At 40.9% G+C, this 25,193-nt stretch overlaps 1 protein-coding gene and 1 long non-coding RNA gene across 2 annotated transcripts in view; both read left to right on the top strand.

Annotated features, from left to right (window-relative positions):
- Positions 1-2,886, top strand: part of LOC311619397 — a 30,628-nt gene extending 27,742 nt beyond the window's left edge. The window contains exon 2 of the long non-coding RNA XR_014794494.1: positions 937-2,886. This is a non-coding gene — a long non-coding RNA (uncharacterized lncRNA). The remainder of the gene's footprint in view (positions 1-936) is intronic.
- Positions 2,887-5,764: 2,878 nt separating this feature from the next.
- CREBL2 (cAMP responsive element binding protein like 2) lies at positions 5,765-23,492 on the top strand. The gene is made up of 4 exons (XM_084877675.1): positions 5,765-6,078; positions 15,612-15,809; positions 17,238-17,382; positions 20,202-23,492. Exons 1-4 carry the CDS (start codon positions 6,064-6,066, stop codon positions 20,204-20,206), a joined length of 363 nt encoding a protein of 120 aa, XP_084733801.1. The 5' UTR covers positions 5,765-6,063; the 3' UTR covers positions 20,207-23,492.
- The last annotated feature ends 1,701 nt before the right edge of the window (positions 23,493-25,193 follow it).

The raw sequence follows: 25,193 nt of genomic DNA, 5'->3' as shown, positions 1-25,193 counted from the left end.
ACCACCTCAGAAGTGAACTTTGATTAAAGAAAGCTGCTTTTATAAAGAGTTTTTTGAGCAATAAATGCAGGCTTTTTTTGTGTGTGAGTGTGTGTGTGTGTGTGTGTGTGTGTGTGTGTATTTTGGGTGTTGTTTTTTTTTCTTGTGTTTTTTTGTTTTGTTTTGTTTTGGTGTGTGTGTGTGGGTGTGTTTTACTTACTCTATGACATGTACCATGGTAAGTTTAAACTTCTTCAGGTCTGAGTCAGTAGAATAAGATGTGCTTGTTTAATGTGTTTCTATTGAGTAAATCCTCAGGAGAATTATGAAAGAAGGAACCTGGTCACTTGTTTCTTCATCTCCCCCCTACCTCCCCTGACCTCAACCCTACAGGTATCCAGTGTTGACTTGTTTCTCTTTAAATACTTAAAGTCCCACCACAGCAAACATAGCTACTCAAATCTATCCCCTTTTTATAACACCTACCCTTTAAAGTCACAGAATTTTCTTCTTCTACACCTAAACCTAAACCCCCTATTAAACTAATTGTTAGGTTACAAATAAAAGAAGGAGAGGGGACACATTCACACTAAAGCGTAAATGGCTGAGTGGGTGCTTAGTAAGCCATCTCTTACAAAAGGGTAGTTCAGTTTTAAACAGTTGCTTATAGACCAAATAAGTAAATTTCCTACTAGTTCCTCAAATAAGGGCACACTTTCTTCTTTTCTACTGAGTGAGGTAAAATATATGGCTTGGGAATAACAGCAGTATTTTAAGTGGGGATGGCAGTTGGGACAATATTAAGAAAAGTTGTAGAGTTTAAGAAGGTTTCGGTATATGGGTGAAGGGGAAGAGGTAAGGCAACCTCTGAACATGGAAGGTTTTGGTTCCTGGAGCTACGTTTTCTCTTCCTTGTTTTTATGCTGATTGTGTCTCTTTCTCCTTCCTTCTCAACAGACCGTTTCAATCCCTCTTGGAATTATTTATTTATTTTGCTCCTGCTGACAAGCTGGAGGCTGAATTATGTGCTCAGTCTGAAAATGTTCCTTTAGGCTCTTGCCTCTGAACTTTCTTGCCAATGTAGAGTAAGTAGGTACTGTGCTGTATGCAAATGTAGGCATATTTGTCTGAGTAGGGCCAAAGGAGGGAAGGCATTTTGCAAAATGCCTTTAGAACAGAAACAAACTCTTGAGATGAAATATTTTAAAGCCTCATGAAAAGAAACCAAACTCTTCGGGAACAAAAAGTACAGAGGAATACTTATCTATACAATAAATTGGGAGAAAAACCACACACGAAGCAAGACGTGACTAATACTTCAGCAGTGAGCTCACCTCAAGCATTTCATGCATTTCACATGACCCACCCACTTTTTCTCGGCACCTCTCCAGATTACCATATCAGCAGCAATAATACCCTGTTGTTCTGAGGGCCAGATTTACATATCAACGTGGCCATGGCATTCCTGAATGTAGGATATTGTACTGTTCCCCTTGTTTGTGGTTTCTATAAGGTTAATTTTTGTTCCCTTTACCCTCCTCACTTAATCTCATGCCACCCCCTACCTCTCTTCAATCAGAGGTTTGTTTTTTTCTATGAATAGTTTTCTCTTTTCTCATTTTCTGTGTCAAAATTTGAACCATCCACAAATTCACGGTACAACCAGGCTGCTTTTTAAATTTTTATTACTCGGCTATAGATGATCGGCTCTTTAAAAAGATTAGCCAGGGACAGAAAGTAAAGCTGGTCACTTCTAGGATGGCTGTGGGATACCTTCTTTCTCAAACACATGGAAAGTTAAGGTGGGTCAGAAGTTACCATGGTAGAGTTCATGGCCACCTTTGTTTCTTTCTTGGCAGGCTTTGTTTTTAATTATCTCTATTTCTAGATTGGAGATGGGGGAAAATCTCCATGCCAGAACTGAGCAACTTTCTTTTTTCTTTTTTCTTTTTTTTTTTTTAAGCAACTTTCATTTCCAATGAAAGTTTGGAAAGGGCTTAGATAATTTTTTAAATTCATAGACTCTCATGTGTCAGATTTAATGGAAAACCAGCTGGAGCCTAAGAAACTATTTTAATGAGTTTCCTTTTTCTCTGATGTTTCCCCAGAGGCATGTGCCAAGCGGGCCCACGTGGCCTGGGGAGTAACATGATCGTCTTGGCTCTGTTTAGACACCTGTGCTCTTTTAGCCTAGTGGTGAGAAGAACAAGAGAGAGAGAGGGATGAGGGCATGGAAGGCAGGCAGACCTAGTGGGCGTGGGTGTGTGCCATGCTGCTGAGGAATGGCACAAGAAACTCCGCAGCAGCAGCAGCAGCAGCAGCAGCAGCAGAAGCCTGATGCATCCTGGGCCAACAGTGCCTCTGTGTGGGGTTTCTGAGAGTGCATGAAATGTGTCTGTGTGTGTGCTGGGGAGGAGAAAATATGCATTTTTAAAAGGGATTGCATGCCTTGGAGGTTCTTTTTGAGAAGGCGATATAAGGGGGAAAGATTAAAAACCACGAATTTGTAAAGTATGCCTATGAGTCGGAGAGCATATTTTTCTTCTAAAGTTCTTCCCACTCCTTAAAGGAAATTCATTTGCTGTGTTCACTTTTCCTTTTCTGGCAATCAATCTGATGCTTGGATCTCCCTACCCACTTAACACAGAGGTATTAAACTTGATCTGTATTATTTTTCATCAGGTGCCTTGTTTAATGATTCTTCGCCGTCTCCTGTGTGTGTGAATTTCTCCTTCCTGGATTACAAAGTTCTTGAGGGTTTATACTTACGGAAGTTAACATTCATTCTTGTTCTCCCTCACCAATTTGTTACCAATCCTGGGCATTTCTCTGCAAATGTTGAACATGTGACTACACAATACTTTTTCATAAGATTTTCATCCAATTGCAATGTCTTCTTTTTAAAAATATATATATATTTTGTTGATTTTTTACAGAGAGGAAGAGAAAGGGATAGAGAGTTAGAAATACCGATGAGAGAGAAACATCAATCAGCTGCCTCCTGCACACCCCACCCCGCTGGGGATGTGCCTGCAACCAAGATACATGCCCTTGACAGGAATTAAACCTGAGACCCTTCAGTCCACAGGTCGACAATCTATCCACTAAGCCAAATTGGTTTTGACTATAATGTCTTCTTTTATGATGTGATTAAGTTTATTTTTATAAATTAAAAAAAAAATTTAAATAATTTCCACTCTTTCTAAAGTGTTTATATTTTTAAATTTTAATTTTGTAATATATATGTACAGAAATACAAAGAGGATACCACAACATACATCCCAACTAACAGATTTAATATATTTGCTTCATCTCTTTAAAAGTTAAACATATAGCCAACCACCCAGAACCCTTCGAATCTCAGGCCCCCTTCCTCCCTAGAGAAAACCACTCTTCTGAAGCTGGTATATATACATGCTGCCCCTGCAAGTTTTTAGATTCCCACTGCTTGGTTCAAAGAATCTTAGGGGCTGGCAATTGGATCTGTGAGCTGCACACACCCAGCCAAGCATGGATAGGTAAGTTCCATTACCAAGAGCTGGGTGCATATTTCTTTTTTATTGAATTTCTTGGGGTGACATTGGTTAATAAAATGATATAGGTTTCAGGGGTACAATTCTATAATGCATCATCTGTATATTGTATTGTGTGTTCACCACACCAAATCCAATCTTCTTCCATCACCATTTATCCCCCCAATGTCCTCTTCTACTTCACCTCATCCTTACTTTGCCTCTGTTAATCACCATACTGTTGTCCGGGTCTATTGAGGGTTATTGTGTGTGTGTGTGTGTGTGTGTGTGTGTGTGTGTGTGTGTATGTTTTGGCTTAATCCCTTCACCTTTTTCACCACCATCCCCCCAACAGCTGTCAGTCTGTTCTCTATGAGTCTGCTTCTATTTTATTGGTTAGTTTATTTTGTTCATTAGATTCCACGCATGAGTGAAATCATATGGTACTGTTCTTGTCTTTCTGACTGACTTCACTGAGCATAATGCTCTCCGGGTCCATTCATGTGGGCGCATTCCTGTCGTGGGAAGGAAAAGTGGCAGAGAACTAACCCAGGAGAAAAACAGTTCCACCTTGACAAACAGGGCTTAACAGCAGCAAAGGCACAGGGAGGAAGCAAAGTGAGGGCAGGCTGGGCTCAGGATGAGGAGGCTGGGAGGTGGAAAGGGACTCCTGGAGGTGTTGAACAAAAGGGGTATTAGGTGAGGAAGAGGAAGAGAGCCTCCACTAACACAGACTTTTGCCCCCTTGATCCTCAGAGAGGATGTAGTTGGGCCCAACAGTCCCAGACCCATTACCAACCTCATGACCTGCCCAGGCCGCACTGACTTGGAAGAGGTTGCCTTCTTCACAGAGCCTTTGGAGGACTGACTGTACAGATCAGACAGAGATGACTCAACTTGCCTATTAGTACTTACTCTTACTCAATTTGGAGTTGCCAAATAAAACAGGAGACACCCAGTTAATTTTCATTTTCAGACAAAGAACAAATCCTTTTTTTTTTTTTTTTAAGTAAGAATGTGTCTCAAATATTACATGGGACATACTTATACTACAAACGGTATTATTCTGAAAATCCAATTGTAAGTGACTGTCCTGTATACTTACTGCTGAATCTGGGAACTCTATCTCAAATTGAATTTTGGAAGAGTGTGAAAGGAATCAAAGGGCTCTTCAGAATAACATTAATGAACATACAACTTTTGTTAAGTCCTCAATGGCCTGATATAGGCTAATACAACAACGAGCTCACGGACTTTATTAAACCAGGAGGGCACAAGTACACTCATTTTTTAAATGGCTTTATTGAGATATAATCCACACACCATAAAATGTACTCATTTAAAAATATATATAAGTGGGGTTTTAACATATTTACAGGGCTGTGCAGCCACCCCCAAATCAATCTGAGGACATCTCATCACCTCAAAAAGAAATCCAGGATCCATTAACCATCACTTCCCCAACCCAGCTCCCCTTCCTCCCTGTTGTTCCCCAACCCTTGCCCCCGCCAACCACTCAACTGTCTGTTTCTTTAAACTTACCTATTCTGGACATTTCTTTATAAGTAAAATCTACCATATGTGGCTGGCTTTCTTGTCTGGCTTCTTTCATTTTTGCATGTTTTCCCAGGCTTATCCACATTGTAGCACGTTATCAATACTTCGTTCCTCTTTAGGGTCTGGTACTATTCCTAACAAGACGCTACAATTGGCCATATTCACTCATCCACTGAAGGACACTTGGTTTGCTTCCACCTTCGGACTATTATGAACAAAGTTTCTAGGACAGGACAGTCATGTGCAAGTTTTCATGCGGACATGTGTTCCCATTTCTCCGGGAATTGCCGGCCATATGGTAACTCTAATATCGGAAGGAACCTCCAAATGGTTTCCCGAAGCAGCCGCACCTTTTCAATAAGAATCCTCCCGGGGGTCCTGGGGGTCCCCACCTCAGGGCTGCCTCCATAGGGCCCCAGACTCCTTCCTCCCGGTGCCCAAGCCGCTGGGGTCCCGAGGCCCAAACCTCCCAGGGAGCGATTGTGGGAAACGCAGTAAGGGCCTCCAGCCCGACCCCGCCCGGTCCCGCCCTCTCAATGCTCGCAGCCGGAGGAAAACAGACGCCTGGCGGAAGCCTTGTGGACATTGTAGTTCCCTTCCTCGTCTGCCGCGTACAGACTGGGGTACAGGAAAACTACAATCCCCAGAACCCCGCGGTGCTACGGCGGCCGGAGGGGGCCCTTCCGCGCGTGCCTCTCCCCCCGCCCACCCCAGTGTCCCGGCAGCTCTCCAGGGCGCCTGTAAACACACCCAGACTGTCATGGAGGGGGCGGAGGGGGCGGTGGCGGCGAAGGGAGGCGTTCTGGGCCGCCTCCAGGGTCCGCTCTGCCATTCCTGAACTGGTCCCTCATCCTCCCCGTGACGGTGGCATCAGGGAAGCGAACTGTTAGGCGAGAGGAGGCAGTCAGAACCATACCCCCTTCTTCCCCCGGGGCGGGGGCCGGGCCGGGCCCGGCCGGCGGAGCTGGGAGGGCTGGGGGAGGGAGCGCCTGGCCAGGCTGGCCTGCCTGCCGAGATGGATGACAGTAAGGTAAGTCCTGTGGTTTGCACGCGCAGCTGCCGCCGCCGCCGCCGCCTGCTTGTCGCTAAGCTGAGTGCGGGTCCCGCCGCTGAGCTTTAGCTCTGTAGTCCGTGCCAGCACCCAAGAAGCACCTGCCTGAGCTGCCCCCGCGCCTTCAGCTAGCACCCAAGGGCCCCCACCCACCCAGGAACTCAGGAGGCAGCGGGCCGTGTTCTTCCAAAAGGGGCCCTCTCCTCCGGGAACTGTTCACTCTCAGGGCAAAAGCCTGTGTGTCAGCTTTTCCAGGTAGTGCCAACCCCAGTCCCTTGACTTGCCTACCGAGATCAGTGAAGGAATTATTTTTGCTTTCCCTTTTTTGCCTTCCCTTGCCCCCGCCCCGGCTTTCTCTAGTTGGGAGATATTTAACTAGGACACCCTGAACCAGCCCTATTTCCCTTGACTGTTCCCCTTTCTTCTCTCCTGCGCCCTTTACTCAATGCCCCATTCATATAATCAGTTCACTCCCCCTCTGAGCTATTTTCCTGTGGTTGGTTGGAACACTTTGCTGAGCTCCTGTTGCTATTCGTCCAGAGTCTGGAAGCTAACCTCCTCTGGAAAGCCTTCCCAAAGAAACGTAGTGAATTCTTTCTTGTTAAATCGATCGCTAATAACCCATTGTAACCCCCTTTCTCTATCCAAATCAGTTATCCTTGTGATGATAAGAGCAGTGTTCATGATTGGTCATTCACATGTGTGTAACCTTTTTGTCTTTATGTCTATCCACATTAGTGTTGACCAGTTTTATTTCATGGAGATAGGGATGGTCAGCTTATTGATCATCAGACTTCCAGAAATGGCCAATTTTTGAAGTGGGACTTGCTCCTTCCCTCTGCTATCCAGAGGTCTGACTTTCTACACTCTCCAGCATGATGCTGGAGGTAGTCTTATTCTTGGTTTGAGTGTCCCTTTCCCCTTCCAGGTAACCAGGAACATTTTTGCTGCTGTCCAGTTTTGGTTTCACCTGTCAATCAGAGAGACTGAAAAGATTTCCAGCTTCTCTGTGCTGCTTGTGTTGTTCTACATGATCTCCTCTTCCTGTTCCGGCAGAAGGCTCTGAGAAAAGGGATAGAAGGGAAAGTCCAGCACAGTACTCTGGAATTGGGACTCACCTAGAGAAGCAGTCTGCTTGTGAAGTAGTAAGCCCCACCTAATAGGCAGTGGTCTTTCCCAGACTGAGAGGGGGAGTTCTAAACATTCCAGAAAAATCAGAAAATAACTTTTCCAGAGAGCTTCTGCTAGCTTGCTCTTCAGTGTTAATTTAGAAATTAAATCCACATACTGTATCCATTATCTTTCCCAGAAAAATCATGCTATAACTCTTTAAGAATGCCAAAATAACATATTGTTCTCACAGAATAGTCTACATCATTTTCAGTTGTTTCCTTTTCACACCTTTGAAACATTTAATAACTTTCTCAAAGTCTTCAATAATCTCAAAGAAGTCCAAGAAAAATGCTTAAGATTTTGAGTTATTTTACTTCCCTATAAAGTCACCTAGGAGTTATTTCTAAAACAAGCAAACTATTAGAGGGTATAAAATTTTATTTTGTTTTGCCCAGAAGAGTGAAATTAAGTTATGGGGGTAGACTATTCATAACTTACTTCCTCTAGGGTTTTCCAGGTACACAAAATAAATTGGGTTTTCACTTTATCAATTCATTGTTTTTATGAAACAATTTAGAAACCTTGAGTTTCTTAAATCTTTAATAAGTGTGGAAAGTAAAATCCATTTCATATGTCAGTGGATGAATAGTGTCCCTGTGAACACACTACTTTCACCTTGACTGCATGTCATAGGTTTGGGTGAGTAATATTTAAGTGTCATGTACAGAAAGACTGGGCTGCTTTCCGAAGTCAGACTGTGAAACAGCCCTTAAGTAATAAGGCTTTGGCAGGTCCAAGGTCTGCCTTTCTCTGTTGCAGTCCTACAAAACTATTGTCTTCCTAGTACATACAGACATCCATACTCACACACATAACACACTTCTTCCTCACATTATGTATGGGTGATGGAGTCTCAGGTTCCATTGCTCCCTGAAGGGAAGGTGGTGAGGACTGGGGCTTGGGAGTGTGGGAGCAGAGCTGGTGAGAGCACACAGGATGACAAACACTGACAGCTAGGGCAGGGCGACAGGAAGAGGATGAAGCGAGCAGGAGCAGCAATGATAGAAAGGCAGTATTTGAATGAGCGGGTCAAGAAACGGTTGATGATAATGGGAGGTCCGCCCTTTATAAAGATTCTGTATCCCGAGTTGTTTTCATCAGTGGTGATGAATGAGTTTGCCAAGAGCTCTCCACATTCTGCCTCCTGGAGTAAGAGCAGGACAAATCTGAATGTGGGTGCAGCTTTGCCTCCCAAGTGTCTAGGATTGTGCCTGATACGGCATAGAGTACTGGTTGTCATTAATGATTGAATTGAATTGGAACAGAGTGTCATTACAGAGAATGCCCTCATGTACCTGGACTTCATTAATGTGTTTCGTTCAGCCAGCCAGCCAGAGTATGCAGATGATAACAAATAGGAAAAATAAAGCAAGAGCTATATTGGATATCTAAAACAGGGCTTGGGAAAGTGCTAAGTAGCAGAGTTCAAATACTGAGTAGATCTCTATTAGGTTAGTTAGGAAGGAATAAATCTTGGCTAAGTTATTTTAATTTTAACTTAAAATTAAACGTTAATTAAATGCCACCTTCTTCACAGGCTTTGTTGAGGATTAGAAATAATGCCTCGAGTACAAACTATAACACAATAGACACTCAAAAAAATGTTATCATTATTGTATTACCTCAAAATAACTTCCTTGGTCCTCAGCATAGGGTAGTAGGCACCTAACATGCTCCTTTTACTAGTTCTTTTTTAAAAATATTTTAATTGATTTCAGAGTGGGAGAGAGAGATAGAAACATCAACAATAGAATAATTGATCTGCTGCCTTGTGCACATCCCCTATTGGAGATTGAGCCACAACCCTTGACTAGAATTGAACCAGGGACCCTTCAGTCCCCAGGCCCATGCACTATCCACTGAGCCAAACCAGCGAGGGCACATTTTACTAATTCTTAAGTGCATACTGTTGTGTAATTTTTGCGGTTCTGTTTACTCCTGCACTATCCTTTGCTCCTAACTATGCCCCCAAATGGGATAGGTGCAATGGGATGGGACATGAAGTGAACTTAAACTGTGCCCTAAACCAGCGGTTACCAACCGCTGGTCCGCAGACCACTGGTGGTCCGTGAGGTCCGAAAGGTTGGCAACCGTTGCTCTAAACTGTCAGATTATGTGAGAAAGGAAGTCTCCTGAGCCCACCTGCATGTCCACCTCTACAAAAGAGTGCTTGTTCTTATGAAAGCCTTTTCTCCCTGACCTGCCCCATTCAGTTACAAAGAAAATTGAAATGTGGTCTTTTCAGAGGCTTTGATCATAAACAGAAGGTTCGTGTTTTATATTCGACTTTTATGTTTATTGAATGAATGAATGAGTAAATTGAAATATCCTAGACCAGATATGTTCTTGCCGCAGACTATCTACCTAATAAAAGAGTAACATGCTAATTGACTGTACCTTCGTGACACCCACCAGCCAATCAGGAGTGAGTATGCAAATTAAGTCAACAAAGCTGGCATGTTAATTAGCATACACAGGTGCCAAGGGGCTGGAGGTAGGGCAGGAAGCAGGCATTTCACATCACTCCAGCTGCTCGGGGCCTCTGGGCAGCATGGGAAGGCTGGAGCGGAAACGCGGTGCCAACAACCAGGGGAAGGAAGGCCCATTCTTGCACAAATCTTCATGCATCGGACCTCTAGTAAATTGATAAAAGACCACCATGCTTTTTTGCCCACCCTGACAGTGTAGGGCATCAAGTTCCAATTGAGGTACTGATGAGAGGGTGGCCAGCTGTTTGTTACAGTATGTTTCTGTGGGCTACTGTTCGCCTCCATACTTCCTTTCCACCTGCTTAACCCACAGTCACCTGAAAGTGAGGTTTCTTACATCTTCCTTAGGTTAGAAGACAGGTTCTTTTGTTCCATTCGGTTGTTGTGACTAGTGCTAGTTCTTGCAAAAATTTTTAAGTTGGTCAAAAAAAATCTCTGACATTCCCAGACCTGAGCTTTGGCCCTTGAAGTCCCCCACTATTGGCTCCTTAGCCTTCCTTTCCAGTTGGAGCTACCCTCCTTGGAAGCACCACAATGCTCAGACATATTCTGCCTTTTCTGTTTTTCTACTCCATCAATACTTTCCACAAGACTAACACAGAAGAGCCAGCTCATCTACTAAATAAATACCTGACAGCAGATATTAATATTTTAATGTGCCTGCCTTTCCCATCTAGGTTACATGAACATTTTAACCAGGTTGCCTCTACAGATAGTTTAACCCTAAGGGGTAATTTTATTACTACACAAACCAATTGAAATTGAAGTTTAAATAATGTTTTGCTCTTCTCAGAAAAGTTTATTTTTATTTTTTTAATTATCAGACATTTGTTGGACACTGAATATGTACAGGCACTGTGCTAGACAGTAGAGATACAAAGGTCAATAAGAGTTCATAACTATTCTTTGGAGCTTACATTTCAGTGGGCAAGGCAGACACATAGGAAGATAATTACAATATAGTGAAGTAAGAAATGAGGGCAGTAGAGGCAAAGTGGTTTCGGGGCACTGGAATGGATGCCTAATGGTTTGGGTATGTCAGCCATGGTTCACACAGTAGGAATGAACCTGTAAGGAAGAATAGGAGTCCCCCAGAAAATCAGGGAAAGGGAATATCCTGTTCTAAAGCTTATTGCAGCTGCAAATAAGTATTCTGTCCCAAGCTAGAGCAGGAATTGGCCAATTTTCTGTAAAGGGACATTAAAGTTATTTTAAGCCACCAAGTTTGTGGTAATGGTTACAGCAGCCACAGGAAACTCACATGCTGGATGTGGTGACCTAGTAAGCAGTGCTGAGCCAAAGGTCTTCGCTTGAGCTTGGGAGTGACATGGCCAAAGGGCCATTAAAGTTCACCCTCCCTGTAATGATCAGGTGTTACCCTTAAAACACACCAAAATACACTAAATTAAAAATTCGATCATCGTAAGCTGAAAAGAAAGGTTCCTTTGGCAGCTCTTTGCAAGATGGATTAACTAGGGAAGCGGGGAGAGAGGGAGGGAGACCCATTGGGAACCTATTGTAATAATCCCTGAGATCCCTGCCTAATGTAGGTGGTAGGAATAGAGAGGAGGAGATTTTATAAAGTAATAAATTGGCATGACTACAGTGGGTGGGTGTGGAGAGTCACAACAAAAATTTCAAGGAAGCATAAAATGAACAGGTTTGTTAACCTCACCACTGCCTTCCCAGGTGCCTAATGCCACAGTGAGCTGGATTAAATGAATGACTACGTAGCATTAATATAGCAGTGTGTACTTAACACCTGTCAGTTTTTGGTAGAGCCTTTTTGGGGAACTATATGTGCAAGTTAAAGAGTATTACCTAGGAACCTAGGGAGAATAGTCATGCTTGATGACAGTGAGTTATCATATGACAGTGAGTTATCGTATGACAAGTTGCTATAATGCAAATCAGAGGACTTGGGTTTAGCCCCTTCTCTGACATTGAAAATCTCTGAGCTAAAATTTTGTCATTAAAAAAAGAAATTGGTCATCTATGCAATAAAGAGATCGCTATGCATATCTGCATGTGTATCCACTACCAGCACTCCTGCAGATACAATTATCCTGCCATTTATAATATTATTGGTTTTTTTTTTCTATCTGCTATGTTTCACAAGTCTAAATACATTAAAAGTAAGGACCCTATCTTATATTGATATTCCTAGAGTTTGACAGTGTTTGAATGAATGAGTTATTGTTCCCCTTTCCCTGAAAAAGATGAGGATTGTAGGGTTTATCTCACCTGAATGAGAGAACATGTAGAGTGCCTAAGTCAAGGCCTTGTCCACTGTGTGTGCTCCTCTCTGCACCCCCCAATTTAGCCCTGAATTTATGTTGTTCTTGTGACATAAAGTGACTCAAGCCCCTTTGAAACAGGATTTAATCTGGACCCTGGAAACCTCCTCTTCTCATAAGCCCCTAAAGAGCCTGCAGCTATAGTCATGCCCCCTCTTCCTGCGGAAGTTAAACCTGTTGACTGGGAAGCCTGTGCCCTCTACGCTCAGACCTTTGCAAACTATCCTGTCTTTCTCTGTAATGGCTAAATTCAGAATTATCAGGAACTCTCTCTTGGCTGAATCCAGTCGTTTTTTTCTTAATTCCCAGGCTTTTTGAACACATAAATTAGAAACATTCGAAAATCATAAAAAATACAGGTGAGGAAAAAAGCTTCCTCACAGAAGAAATAGGAGAAAGCAAGGGGGCACTGTGGTTATCACTGGGTTTGTGAAAATTTTATGAAACATAGGTACAAATGATTTTTGGCCCAGGGATATTTAAGGAATTTGTGAGGTTGGTTTCAGTTTTAGTTTCTGGTTCCTAGTTTCTAATTAACTTCCCCTATTCGTCCTGCCATCTTTATGGCTTATGAAATATATAAAGTTTCATTAACTACTGTAGTTGGCAACCTAGTATAGTAACCTACATGTGTATAATAACCTTTCCTTTACAAAGTGCTGTCACACATTATTACACTTAAAATTTAAAATAATTCTGTGATATACTTGACTCTTGAAAACTGTACACTGATGAAGTTTTAGCTTGCAACAAAAGCCAAAAATTTTATTTATTCCTGAGGAAAAGTTAAGCTAGAGAGGTGGTGTTATGTGACTTAAAATGTAATTTTACAGGAGGTGATATAAAATACAGGAACCCTGGATTAATTTACTCTGCCTTTCTAATAAAAGAGGGAATAAAATAGTTCCAATTTAAATATTTTGCTACCATGAAAACTAAACAAAGGGTTATAACTTTTGTTTGATTTTTATGACTGTGCTAGGTGTGTTTCAGAAATCAATGAAATCTGTGAAGTACTCTGTGTTCTCTTGTTGGCTTCTCAAAGCAGCCACTCCTGCATTAATTAAAATCGGCAATATAGATAGTGTTGTGTGATGACTCATTTTACAACATAAAGAATAGATGTGGTTACCATTTATTTCTCTATAGACAGGAGTTTCCACTGTAAATATATTGTTTTTTAAAAGCTGTAGCAAAGCAAGTACACTTTGTTTTATTTAAGGCGATTTCACAATACTTTATTAAAATTGTGCAGTTGAGCCGAAACTGGTTTGGCTCAGTGGATAGAGCGTCAGCCTGCGGACTGAAAGGTCCCCGGTTTGATTCTGGTCAAGGGCATGTGCCTTGGTTGCGGGCACATCCCCAGTGGGGGGTGTGCAGGAGGAGGCTGGTCGATGTTTTTCTCTCATCGATGTTTCTAACTATCACTCTTCCTTCCTCTCTGTAATAAATCAATAAAATATATTTAAATAAATAAAATTGTGCAGTTGATAAGCATAATTTAGCCCAGGGTAATATTTGGATCAACTAGTCATCCTAGAATTGCTAATCAAATATTTGACCCTGAGGGAAAATTTCCTGAGATATATATTATTATATTGGAACAAAGACATGATGATGCAGAATAGAATAGCTTTAAAAGACCAGTTTTTGAAAAGTTGAAACTAATTTGGGAGTAGTACTGAAGCAGCTAGCTTTCAAGATGCTGGTGGGAAGGAAAGACTTTTTCCCTCTTCAGTTCCATTTCAGAGCCATCCTATAAAACGCTAGATGCAGTGGCTAACCATCATGTTATAAAACAGGGTCTGGTAAATGTGGCTGATCCACATTTAAAGTGTGGTTTTTCTTGACCCAACCATGATACTTAGTAATGATCTGATTTTTATAGGGCATTGTTAGTGTGTGATATTAATAGTGATTTCAAACAAATCCTTTGAGTTTTGTTACCTGGGAAGATTTCTACAGGTATTCTAATGACTTGTCAGCGTTTGATTTGCATCTTCTCTTTTACAATGGCCTCCAAAGCCTCCAAAATATTACTTTCCGTGTACTTTTTATTCTCCGAGGGTAACTTTCAGAAAGAACAGGACATCATTCAGAACCTTGTTCGATAAACAGAGTGGATAATCCAGTTGTTTGGGAATTTAAAGAAAAATCTATTGCTCTAAAATAACATTAGCCTCTTCTAAAAGCATATTGTATTGTGGCTTGTCAGAAATTGGCTCCTGAGCACTTTCCAAACAAATTTGTTCATTGGAATAAAGGTACCGCCCCCCCCCCCCCCCGCGCCCCGCCTTTCAAAGGACTTCTTTTAAAAAAAAAATTTATTTGATGTGTAAGTTCAGGCTCATGTATGTAAAACATCATCAACCTCATGGTTACATCTTGTGTAAGGACATGGGGAGGTTCCAAAGCTAAATAATGAAGGAGATTAAATTACTTTGCCTGTCACCAGAAACCTGTGCCTATGCAGGTAAATGAATATCAGGTAGAAATCTCCTGAGACAGTGTAGGAGATTTTACTATAATTATGGGTTTCTAAAGGCAGGAGAGAAGCCATGTATGCATATGTGCATAGCCCATGGACACAGACAGTAGAGTGCTGAAGGCCTGCGGGGAGGGACAGGCCGGGGGGGGGCGGGGGGGGACACACACATATGTAATACTTTCAACAATAAAGAATTATTTTTATTTTTTTTAAATATATTTTATTGACTTTTTACAGAGAGAGAGGGAGAGGGATAGAGAGCTAGAAACATTGATGAGAAACATCGACCAGCTGCCTCCTGCACACCCCCCACCGGGGATGTGCCCGCAACCAATGTACGTGCCCCTGACCGGAATCGAACCCGGGACTCTTCAGTCCACAGACGGACGCTCCATCCACTGAGCCAAACCAGTTTTGGCAAGAATTACTTTTTAAAAAAATAATAGATAAAGGCAGAAGAGAAGTACCCTGAGGATTTCAGGGACTGCCTATGTGTTTCTTTGAGCTCAACACATTTGAAGAGGAAATTTATTGTCAAATTGCTTAGGATACCTATTTGTTTTTATATATACATAATTTTACATACAAATTTTGTTTTTCTAATTGTAAACATTTAAAAATCATTAAAAATACAGGTGAGAAAAATCATACCCATCAGAGAAATATTCGTTGACCAACATCCTTTCTTCTTTGAGGTCATAGTGAACTTACAATTTTGAATATTGATTTTTTTAACTTATTATTTTATCAAGTCAATAAAAATTTGGCAATCTTTCAGTTACATATGGCTTATAAAGTTTATTGTTAAGCTATTTGAAGTTTATTATTAAAGAAATAATAAAAACTTACATTATTTCTTCTTGCAAATTCATGGTATCAAAGGTACCAGGAAAACAAATTATGAAGCAAAGCCTCATAAGGCATTTGATGGGATTATGCTTTTTTAGTTCCATTCTTCATTTATTTATTATTTATAAATATTTTCCATGCTAGTATGCAGGCATAGTCACTTTCCTAGACACAGAACTAAGACAAAAAAATTATTTCTTGTCTCTTTTGCTGAAGGTGATTGGAGGCAAAGTAAAGAAGCCTGGCAAACGTGGCCGGAAGCCAGCCAAAATTGACTTGAAGGCAAAACTTGAGAGGAGCCGGCAGAGTGCAAGAGAATGCCGGGCCAGAAAGAAACTGAGGTATCAGTATTTGGAAGAATTGGTATCCAGCCGGGAAAGAGCCATATGTGCCCTCAGAGAGGAACTGGAAATGGTAAGAAAGTCTGTCAATAAATACGTGAAAAAAATCAACGTAAGCTTCACAGTCAAAGCATTACAACACGAAGAAACCAGTTTTCACCTATAAATCCATTTGACAGACATGGGAAAGCATATTTATTGGTCGTTCAGGATGTGGGCAAATAAGCATTTTCATACACTACTAGTAGGAGTGGAATGTACATTACTATTTCATTGAGGGATTGTTTATGATAGGAAAATAATGGAAAATAACTCAAATGTACAATAATGGGTTGGTTAAATAAATGATAGCACATTCATATATTGGACTACTTTGCACCCAATAAAAATCATAGTACACCTATATGTTTATTAATATAGAAAAACATTTACAATATATGGCTAAGTAGAAAAAGCAATATAACAATATGCTACAATATGAATAGTATGATACCATTTGTTTAAACATTTATTTATTTGGCATGTTTCATTCTTTCATTTATTTATTCAAATTTTGGGTGGTGGTTGTAGAAATGTAAGAGAATAGAAACCCCGTTTCTGTGAGCTCAAGGGAGGAGGTGACAGGTTGGAGAAGAGAGAGATAATAAATAGTACTTTGGTCATTACAAAAGTAGGACAGGCTACCTCCACTTTTTAGAAGATATGAAAATAAGGTTGGGGTATAAAGAGAGTTCAGATATACACTATTCAGTAATATTTTTTCAGTATATTGAATTTGACTTATGCTATAATTATTTCTCACCTTCTGTAATGTAAGCCACTTGAAGGCATAGTCTTTGGAGTATTTAATCTTTGCATACCCTAATTCCTAGTATACACTCTGGTAGAAAGTAGATGCCCTAGCTGGTTTGGCTTAGTGGATAGAGCGTGGATGAAGGATCCCGGGCTCCATACTGGTCAAGGGCACATGCCCGGGTTGTGGACTCTGTCCCCAGTTGGGGGCATGCACGAGGCAGCCAATCGATGATTTTCTCTCATAGATGTTTCTATCTCTCTCTCCCTCTCCCTCTCCCTCTCTGAAATCAATAAAAATATATTATAAAAAAGAAAGCAGATGTTTAATGAATGCTTATGAAAGAGAGAAGGGAATTACAAAAGTATTTATTTTAGGAGTAGAAGTAATAATGTGATCATTTAGCCAAAAGAGATGAATTCTAATTGGTAGCACACTGTGAGGAGACAGTCTTTTAACCAGCGGGGCCTTTTTTAATCTAAGCAATATTCCAGTATGTCATCAGAAGATTCAGCAGCAGTTTTTCACCCTCTTGTGAAAGATGGTAGGCTTCATCCATGTCCTAGGTTGGAAATAGGAAGTACAATGAAGGATGGAATTCCCAGCAGCCAATTTGACTTGTTGACCATGGGAGTTCTTAGCATTTCAACAGTGGTTCCTGAACTCTGACTAGTAAAATTTTACTTAAATATGTTTCATATATTTCAGTATAAGCAGTGGTGTATGGCAATGGACCAAGGAAAAATCCCTTCTGAAATAAAGGCCCTACTGACTGGAGAAGAGCAGAACAAGTCTCAGCAGAACTCAAGCAGGCACTTGAAGGTTGGAAAAACAGACGCTAACACCAATTCCTGTGAGTATAATACCTGGAGAGTTTCTATTTAGGTAGAGGAGGGTCTTAAGGTAGGATTTCTATTGATCATTTGTCTCTGTATGACTTTTTCCCTCTGTATTTATCTTTAAATAAATAAAATGTTGATGTTTATAATCTATACTAATAAAAGGGTAGTATTCAAATTGGTCAGGACACCCTCACAGTAACAACAGGCTGTGTGGGGTCACCAGGCAAGCTGGGGAGGGCAGTTGGGGGCAGCCAGGTTGGCAGAGAGGGGCAGTCAGGGGCAACCAGGCCAGTGGGGTGGGGGGTAGTAAGGGTTGACCAGGCCAGCAGTGGGGGCAGTTAGGGGCGACCAAGCTGGCGTGGGGTGGGGGTGCACTTGGGGGCAACCAGGCCGGCAGGCAGAGGCAGTTAGAAGCGATCAGGTAGGCAGGCAGGTGAGCAGTTAGGAGCCAGTGTCCCGGATTGTGAGAGGGATGTCCCAACTGCCAGTTAAGGCCCAATCCCCAGGAATAGGCCTAAGTCAGATGTTGAGCATCCCCCAAGGGATCCCGGATTGGAGTGGGTAAAGACTGGGCTGAGGGGACCCCCCTTCATCCCTGTGCACAAATTTCGTGTACCAGACCTCTAGTATACTAATAAGCAATTGAAATGATTAGATTATAAATACTGAAATGCATTTTACATGGGGTCTATAAAGTGCAACTGATAAATTTATGGAAATATTTTTTTTTATTAAGTTGACCTACTCCATAAATAGGAGTATACCATTCTAGCTATTGTTAATAGTAATACCTTTTATTTGTATATTGCATTACATTTTACAAAGTATTTTCACTTAAGCATTTCCTCCAATAATTATGTGAAGGTGTTACACCTCTGCTATTTCTTCACCTATATTATTTTATAGGTGAAGAAATAGCAGAGGTGTATGTGCCAGCTCCTCACCTAGTCCAGGCTGAGTCTTATATAGTGGCCCATCACTATAAAAATTTTTTTTATTAAGGCAAAAGTCACATAACATAAAATTAACATTTTAAAAGTAACAATTCAGAAGCATTTATTACATCTAAAATGTTGTGCAACCACCACCTCTATCTAGTTACAAAACATTTCATCACTCCAAAAGAAAACCCTAAGCTCATTAGAGCAGTTACTCACTATTACCCTCGCCCTCCAGCCCCTGGCAGCTATGAATCTGCTTTGTGTCTATGAATTTACCTAATCTGGACATTTCGTATAAATGGGTCCTCCAGCATGTGACTTTCTGTGTCTGGCTTCTTTTACTTAGCATAATGTTTTCAAGGTTATCCACATTGTAGCTCATACCGGTTCTTCATTCCATTTTATGGCTGTATAATACCCCTTTGTATATGGAACCACAACTTGTTTATCCATTCATTCATTTATGGATTTTTATTTCTACCTCTTGGCTACTGTGAACAGTGCTGCTATGAACATGTATGTACAAGTGTGTGAGTAACTGTTTTCAATTCTTTTGTGTATATACCTAGAAGTGCAATTGCTAGAACATATGGCAGTTCTATATTTAACTTTTCCAGGAATCACACAGTTTTCCACAGTGATTGAAATATTTTACACTCTCACCAGCAATATATGGAGCTTCCTATTTCTTTACATCTTTTCAACACTTTTTATTTTCCATTTTTAAAAACTATAGCCTTCCTAGTGGGTGTGGTGCCTGATTGTGGTTTGGATTCGCATTGCCCTAATGACTAATGATGTTGAGCATCTCTTCATGTGCTTGTTGGCCATGTGTATATCTCCTTCGAAGAAATGTCTCTTTAAGTCCCTTGCCCATGTTTTAATTGAGTTCGTTTTCATTTTGTTGTTCAGTTGTAAGAGTTCTTTATGTATTCTGGATTCTCTTACCAAATATATGATTTTCATATATTGCTCCCATTCTGTAGATTTTCTTTTTCTTGATAGTGTCCCTTGGTGCACAAAAGATTTTAATTTGGAGGAAGTCCAGTTTATCTATTTTTCTTTTATTGTCTTTGCCTTGTATGTCATATATAACAATCCATCGCCAAATCCAAGATAATGAAGATTGATCTTATGTTTTTTTCTATGAGTTTTTAGTTTTAGCTTTTATATTTAGGTCATTGATCCATTTTGAGTTAATTTTTCTATATGGTATGAGGTAGGGGTCCAAATTAATTATTTTGCATGTGAATATCCAGTTGTCCCAGCACCATTTGTTAGGGAGACTATACAGATTTTAGAATGAAGATGTCATGGCATTGATTTCTTCATCATTGTGATTGCTTTGGGAGCACCTGAAATAGTATTAGGAAATATCATAAACATTTTTTTGTTAAAAAAAAACTTTATAAAATTGAAGTATTGGCATGTTTTTAACTTTTATTAGATGAGGTAATGTTTGCTTAATCTAAATTGAATTAAGGAAATAAAAAAGGTAAGTTGGTTCCATTTTCCTTCAGTTTGTATTTTAAAATAGCCTTTCTGTAGATAGCAAACTTTAAATTTTTTAATTGATTTTTTTTGGAGAGGAGGCAAGGGAAATATATAGAGAGAAACATCGATGTGAGAGAGACACATGGATCAGTTGCCTCCCCTGTGCTCCACACTCCCCAACCAGGGATCAAACCTGCAACCCAAGCATATGGCCTGATCAGGAGCTGCACCCACGACCTTCAATGCATGAGACAACACTCCAACCAACTGAGCTACACCAACCAGGGCTAGCTACCAAACTTTAAAAAGATTTTTTATGCATTTTAAAACAGATTAACTAAATTTCATTGACTTTAAAACCATTCTTACATAGGTAACTTTGATTTGTTTTTCAGGGTGAAGATCTTATAAAATGTTGAGTCAGTGATTGAAGTAAATATCCTAATTCCTATGAAAGATGAATAGACAAGATTGTATTTCTTGGCTCCATTTACTACCTACTGCTCCACAGTCATCTCTGTAAATCTGCAGTTTCTACCAAATGTGTGATCCTGGATCTCAAAGGATTTTGCTTCAACTTTTAACACTTAGAAAAATTTACAAACATTCTGATTGGTATTGCCACCGATGGCATTTGATATGTTGCAATGCTTGAAAACACAGGAGTAGAGAAAAATGGGTAAAGATTGTATTTTTGCACCTTAACTCCACATTGCTTTATTGGTTAATTTATATTCTTTCCATGTAATTGTATTTGTATGTGTGTTTAGGTGTCACCTCCTCTCATGTTTTCTATTGCCCTGCAAAGAGAAACCAAATGGGCTGATGACTAAGTTCTTAGCCTTAAGGACCTAATTTTATTTCTTTATATGTACTTGAGTAACGTCTATTTTCTGCATGAACCAAGATTTCTCCTGTGAGCCATTCCAGCATAAGCTGTGAATATGTATTAACCAATATATACATTTCTATTTTTATAATCCATAATGGTATGCCTGTTTTAAATAATGTACATGTTAACAGCATCCATCAGGAAAGCCCTCAAGACAGCCTCTGTTTAAAACTTTTGTTGCTGTCTTCTCAAACTGTATTTATAACAGTTTGCTAGGGCCTAATCCATACGTGGAGAATGATTGTTCAAATTTTATTTTTAAACAAGAAATAACCTTTTAGGCATTTCAGCAGCATACATCATCTTGACAATCCAGGGTGTATACATATGTATGTGTTTCTATTGTATGTCTCTATGTGTATGTGGGGAGGGCAGGAATGAATGTTCATACACATTTCCTTGTGGAGTCAACTAACTTGGAAATTTTTCCTAAGGAGAATAGACTGAAATTAGCTGCTGAGATTGAGTTTCTGCCTCAAGAGATCTGGAACAAAATGAGGGACAAACTGCTGATAGACCTAATGGCTGTAGCCATAACCAGAACACTTACTTTGTTCCTTGACAGGAGTTTCCTTATGAATGTGTTCTGAGCCAGAACGAAACACACTGTAGGTGTGCATCTGGTTCAGGCCCGGCTATGCCTCCACGCTGGAGTGAAACACTGGAGCTAGAGTTATGCACAGCGCCACACTAGGAGGTGCACAAGGGCAGAGCAGTCCTTTCCAGTTCCCATCAAAGCGACAGTCACTTCTCCCTGACCAACAAATGGAGGGATGGTTGAAGAATCCACCTCATACTATGATATACTCAAATAGACCTAGGAATCTTTTTTTCTAAAAAATATATTTCATTGATTTTTTTTTACAGAGAGGAAGGGAGAGGGAGAGAGAGTTAGAAACATCAATGAGAGAGAAGCATTGATCAGCTGCCTCCTGCACACCCCCTAATGGGGATGAGCCCACAACCAAGGTACATGACCTTGACCGGAATCTAGCCTGGGACCCTTGAGTCTGCAGGCCTATGCTCTATCCACCGAGCCAAACCGGTTCGGGATAGGAATCTTCTGATTTCCCCATTGAGAGTCTCTCTCTTTTCTTTCCCATAGTTAAATCAGGAGTTGTGTGCTCTATTGCTGCTAAATTATAATTGTCCTTGGCTCTAATGAAGCAAATACTTAGCTTCCAAACAAAATATGTTTTGTTATGAAATGTTCTGTGAGAAGGAACATGAGCTAGACCACATAGTTTCAGATAACAGGTACTTTCCCCACCCCCTTTCGCTTAGGCTAAGCATTTGAATAAAGTGCCTCCCCTTAGTTGAGTTCCTAAAGATCTCTTGTGCAAAGGTTGCAGACTCAGATCTCTAATCCAGTCCTGTGCGACTACTGATATACCACTAGCCCAGAGTGTTGGGTCTTTCTATGTTTTGGTGGACAGGGGGGTTTCAGAGTATTTAATGTCTTTTTAGGATCACAAATATAAAGGATTGTTAATATTCAGGCTTTCAGAATTTAAGTGTTTTAAATATAGTGTTCAGGTTGTAATGGGTCTGTTTTGCCATCTGGTCTACTCAAATGTATATTTTTTATTTTGCAAAACAACCCAAGCAAGATGTACTTATTCTGTTACTTTGTTGAGTACCTTTCGAATTCCCCAGAAGAGTTGTTTTCCAAGCAAACATTCCAAAATGAATGTGGCTCTTCAATCGAATGTCTCCATTGTGCTTGAAGTATTTCTTCTCTGGTTGCAATTTTAAATTACAGGGTCATCTATCTGAGCTATACCCCCTTTCCCTTAGCCCCAGTACCTTTACAAGAGCAGTGCCTCTGTCCTCAGGTCAGGTAGAAGATGGATAATTTGGGGTTGAAAGTAAATTACAATTTATTTGAGATTACTCCTAAACCTATCGATTGGGTATTTTGGAGTAGATCAAAACCAAGAGAAAGTTCTTGGCTTTAAAAAGGAGTGTTTTGATTACTTTGGGAATTGTGCTCGCTGCACGCTTTGGCCACTTGAAGCATGTCAGTAAACGTCACTGATTAAAACAGCTGGAGCATTTCTTCCCCCGTTTCAGTTAGGGCGCAGCACACTGAAACCTAGCACCCCTCACGTACCTGGAATGACAGGCCGAGAGGGCCCGGCGGAGGGTGAGGATCAGCGAGCTCTGTCCCTCTGGGCCAGTGCGGTCCTCGCTCTCTGAGTCAGAGGGATGTTCTCTTTTTCTTTTTTACCCACAGAAAGGAAGTTAAGGGAGGAAATATGTTTGTATATTTAGGCCAGTCATAAACTTTCATTCATTTAGCATAGACCTGCCATACACTATGGTGACTGAATATAATACAGAATAAGTCTGACCAGGTCAAGTTTTAGGATATGGTTGAAATTCTTAAAATTTTTTTCCTGTTTTATCTAAAATATTTCTGTTGTATTTGAATCAGAATCTATCTTATTGTAGCAAATTCATATCACAATTTACCAGCTAATTGGCAGTATTTATCAGCTTCACCATTTAGCATCTTCTTTTCTCATCTTTGAGTTATGATAGACTTGATTTGGCTTATTACAAAAAAGTGTAGGTTTAAACTGGACCTGCCTTTAGTTAAAATAAAGGGAAACATAAATGCTGTGTTTCACAATAAATCAAGTTGCTTATTGTTATGACATATTTAGTTTTAAGGGAGAGGAAGATTACTGTTAAACCACGTGGTATTTGGGGGCATTGAAGGGATTTTTCTTTCTCTGAAGAGCATTGTACAATTATATTTTTATGGAAAATAAAATATCTTCACCAGAAATATCTCAAATTGTCTGTTTCACTCTACTGAACTGTGACTGTATAAGAATAAAATAGTAAAAAGAGTGAGATTTAGGCAGAAAATTGGTGTTGGACCCATTATGTGAGTCACCCTAAATTATTTAATTTTTCAGCCTGTTTCCTCATCTAATAGCAAAAGAGGGAGGATGCCATTGCCAGTGTGACTCCATCGGGACACCAGAAGGTTCCTGGTCAGGGCAGCTAGGAGAGAAATGTTTCTCTTCTCTCTCCCCTCCCTCTCCTCTCTCTCTCCTCTCTCCTCTCTCCTCTCTCTCTCTCCTCTCTCTCTCCTCTCTCCTCTCTCTCTCTCCTCTCTCTCTCCTCTCCCTCTCTCCTCTCTCCTCTCTCTCTCTCCTCTCTCTCTCCTCTCCCTCTCTCCTCTCTCTCTCCTCTCTCCTCTCTCTCTCTCCTCTCTCTCTCCTCTCTCCTCTCTCTCTCTCCTCTCTCTCTCTTCTCTCTCCCCTCTCTCTCTCCTCTCTCTCTCTCCTCTCTCTCTCCTCTCTCCTCTCTCTCTCTCCTCTCTCTCTCTTCTCTCTCCCCTCTCTCTCTCCTCTCTCCTCTCTCTCTCTCCTCTCTCCTCTCTCTCTCTCCTCTCTCTCTTTTCTCTCTCCCCTCTCTCTCTCCTCTCTCTCTCTCCTCTCTCTCTCCTCTCTCCTCTCTCTCTCTCCTCTCTCTCTCTTCTCTCTCCCCTCTCTCTCTCCTCTCTCCTCTCTCTCTCTCCTCTCTCTCTCCTCTCTCCTCTCTCTCTCTCCTCTCTCTCTCTTCTCTCTCCCCTCTCTCTCTCCTCTCTCCTCTCTCTCTCTCCTCTCTCTCTCCTCTCTCCTCTCTCTCTCTCTCCTCTCTCTCTCCTCTCTCCCCTCTCTCTCTCCTCTCTCTCTCTTCTCTCTCTCTCCTCTCTCCTCTCTCTCTCTCCTCTCTCTCTCTTCTCTCTCCCCTCTCTCTCTCCTCTCTCTCTCTCCTCTCTCCTCTCTCTGGAATCAACTAAAAAATGAAGGGGTAACTTTCCTAGAATAAGTAATTGGTAAGCTAAATACAAGTTATGAGAAACTGCCTCTTATGTAGTAAAGGATTACATTAAATTTAAAATATTCACTTATGCCTGGGTTTGACCATTATTAGACATCAAACAACCGAAGATAGACATTTATTTAATGAGCCAGAATCTAAATATGTAGTGTTGTAGGCATCATATTTCAGAACTCTTTGTAGTGACTTCATGCCTGCCCCTATAATGGTACATGGTTGGAGGCTTTCTTTAGCAATACAGTAGTCCCCCTCATCCGTGTTTTTCACTTTTCGAGGTTTGAGTTACCCTTTGTCAACCACAGTCTGAAAATACTGAACGGAGAATTGCAGAAATAAACAATTCATACGTTTTTCAATTGCCTGCCAGTCTGAGAAGCTTAATGATATCCATGCCATCCTGCTCCGTCCCGTGAGTCACTTGGTCCATTGTCCCTTTTCCAGTGTCTCCACCTGTGTACGCTCCCCACCTGTTAGTTACTTTGGTAGCCATCTAAGTTACACACGGCCCAGCACTGCGGAGCCCAGCACTTCTGGGGGTCCTTTTCCTGCAGAACTAAAAATCATACATTCTACAAATTATATACAGTTGGCAGGGTTTTTAAAGCAACACACACTTTTAAAAACACTCCTTTTGAGAAAGAACGCAGAGCTTTTG

Source organism: Pipistrellus hanaki (genome assembly GCF_964339955.1).
Source record: "Pipistrellus hanaki genome assembly, chromosome: 3".
Lineage (NCBI taxonomy): Eukaryota > Metazoa > Chordata > Mammalia > Chiroptera > Vespertilionidae > Pipistrellus > Pipistrellus hanaki.
Note: the sequence above shows the minus strand (reverse complement) of the source record. Positions and strands in the feature narration are given on the sequence as shown.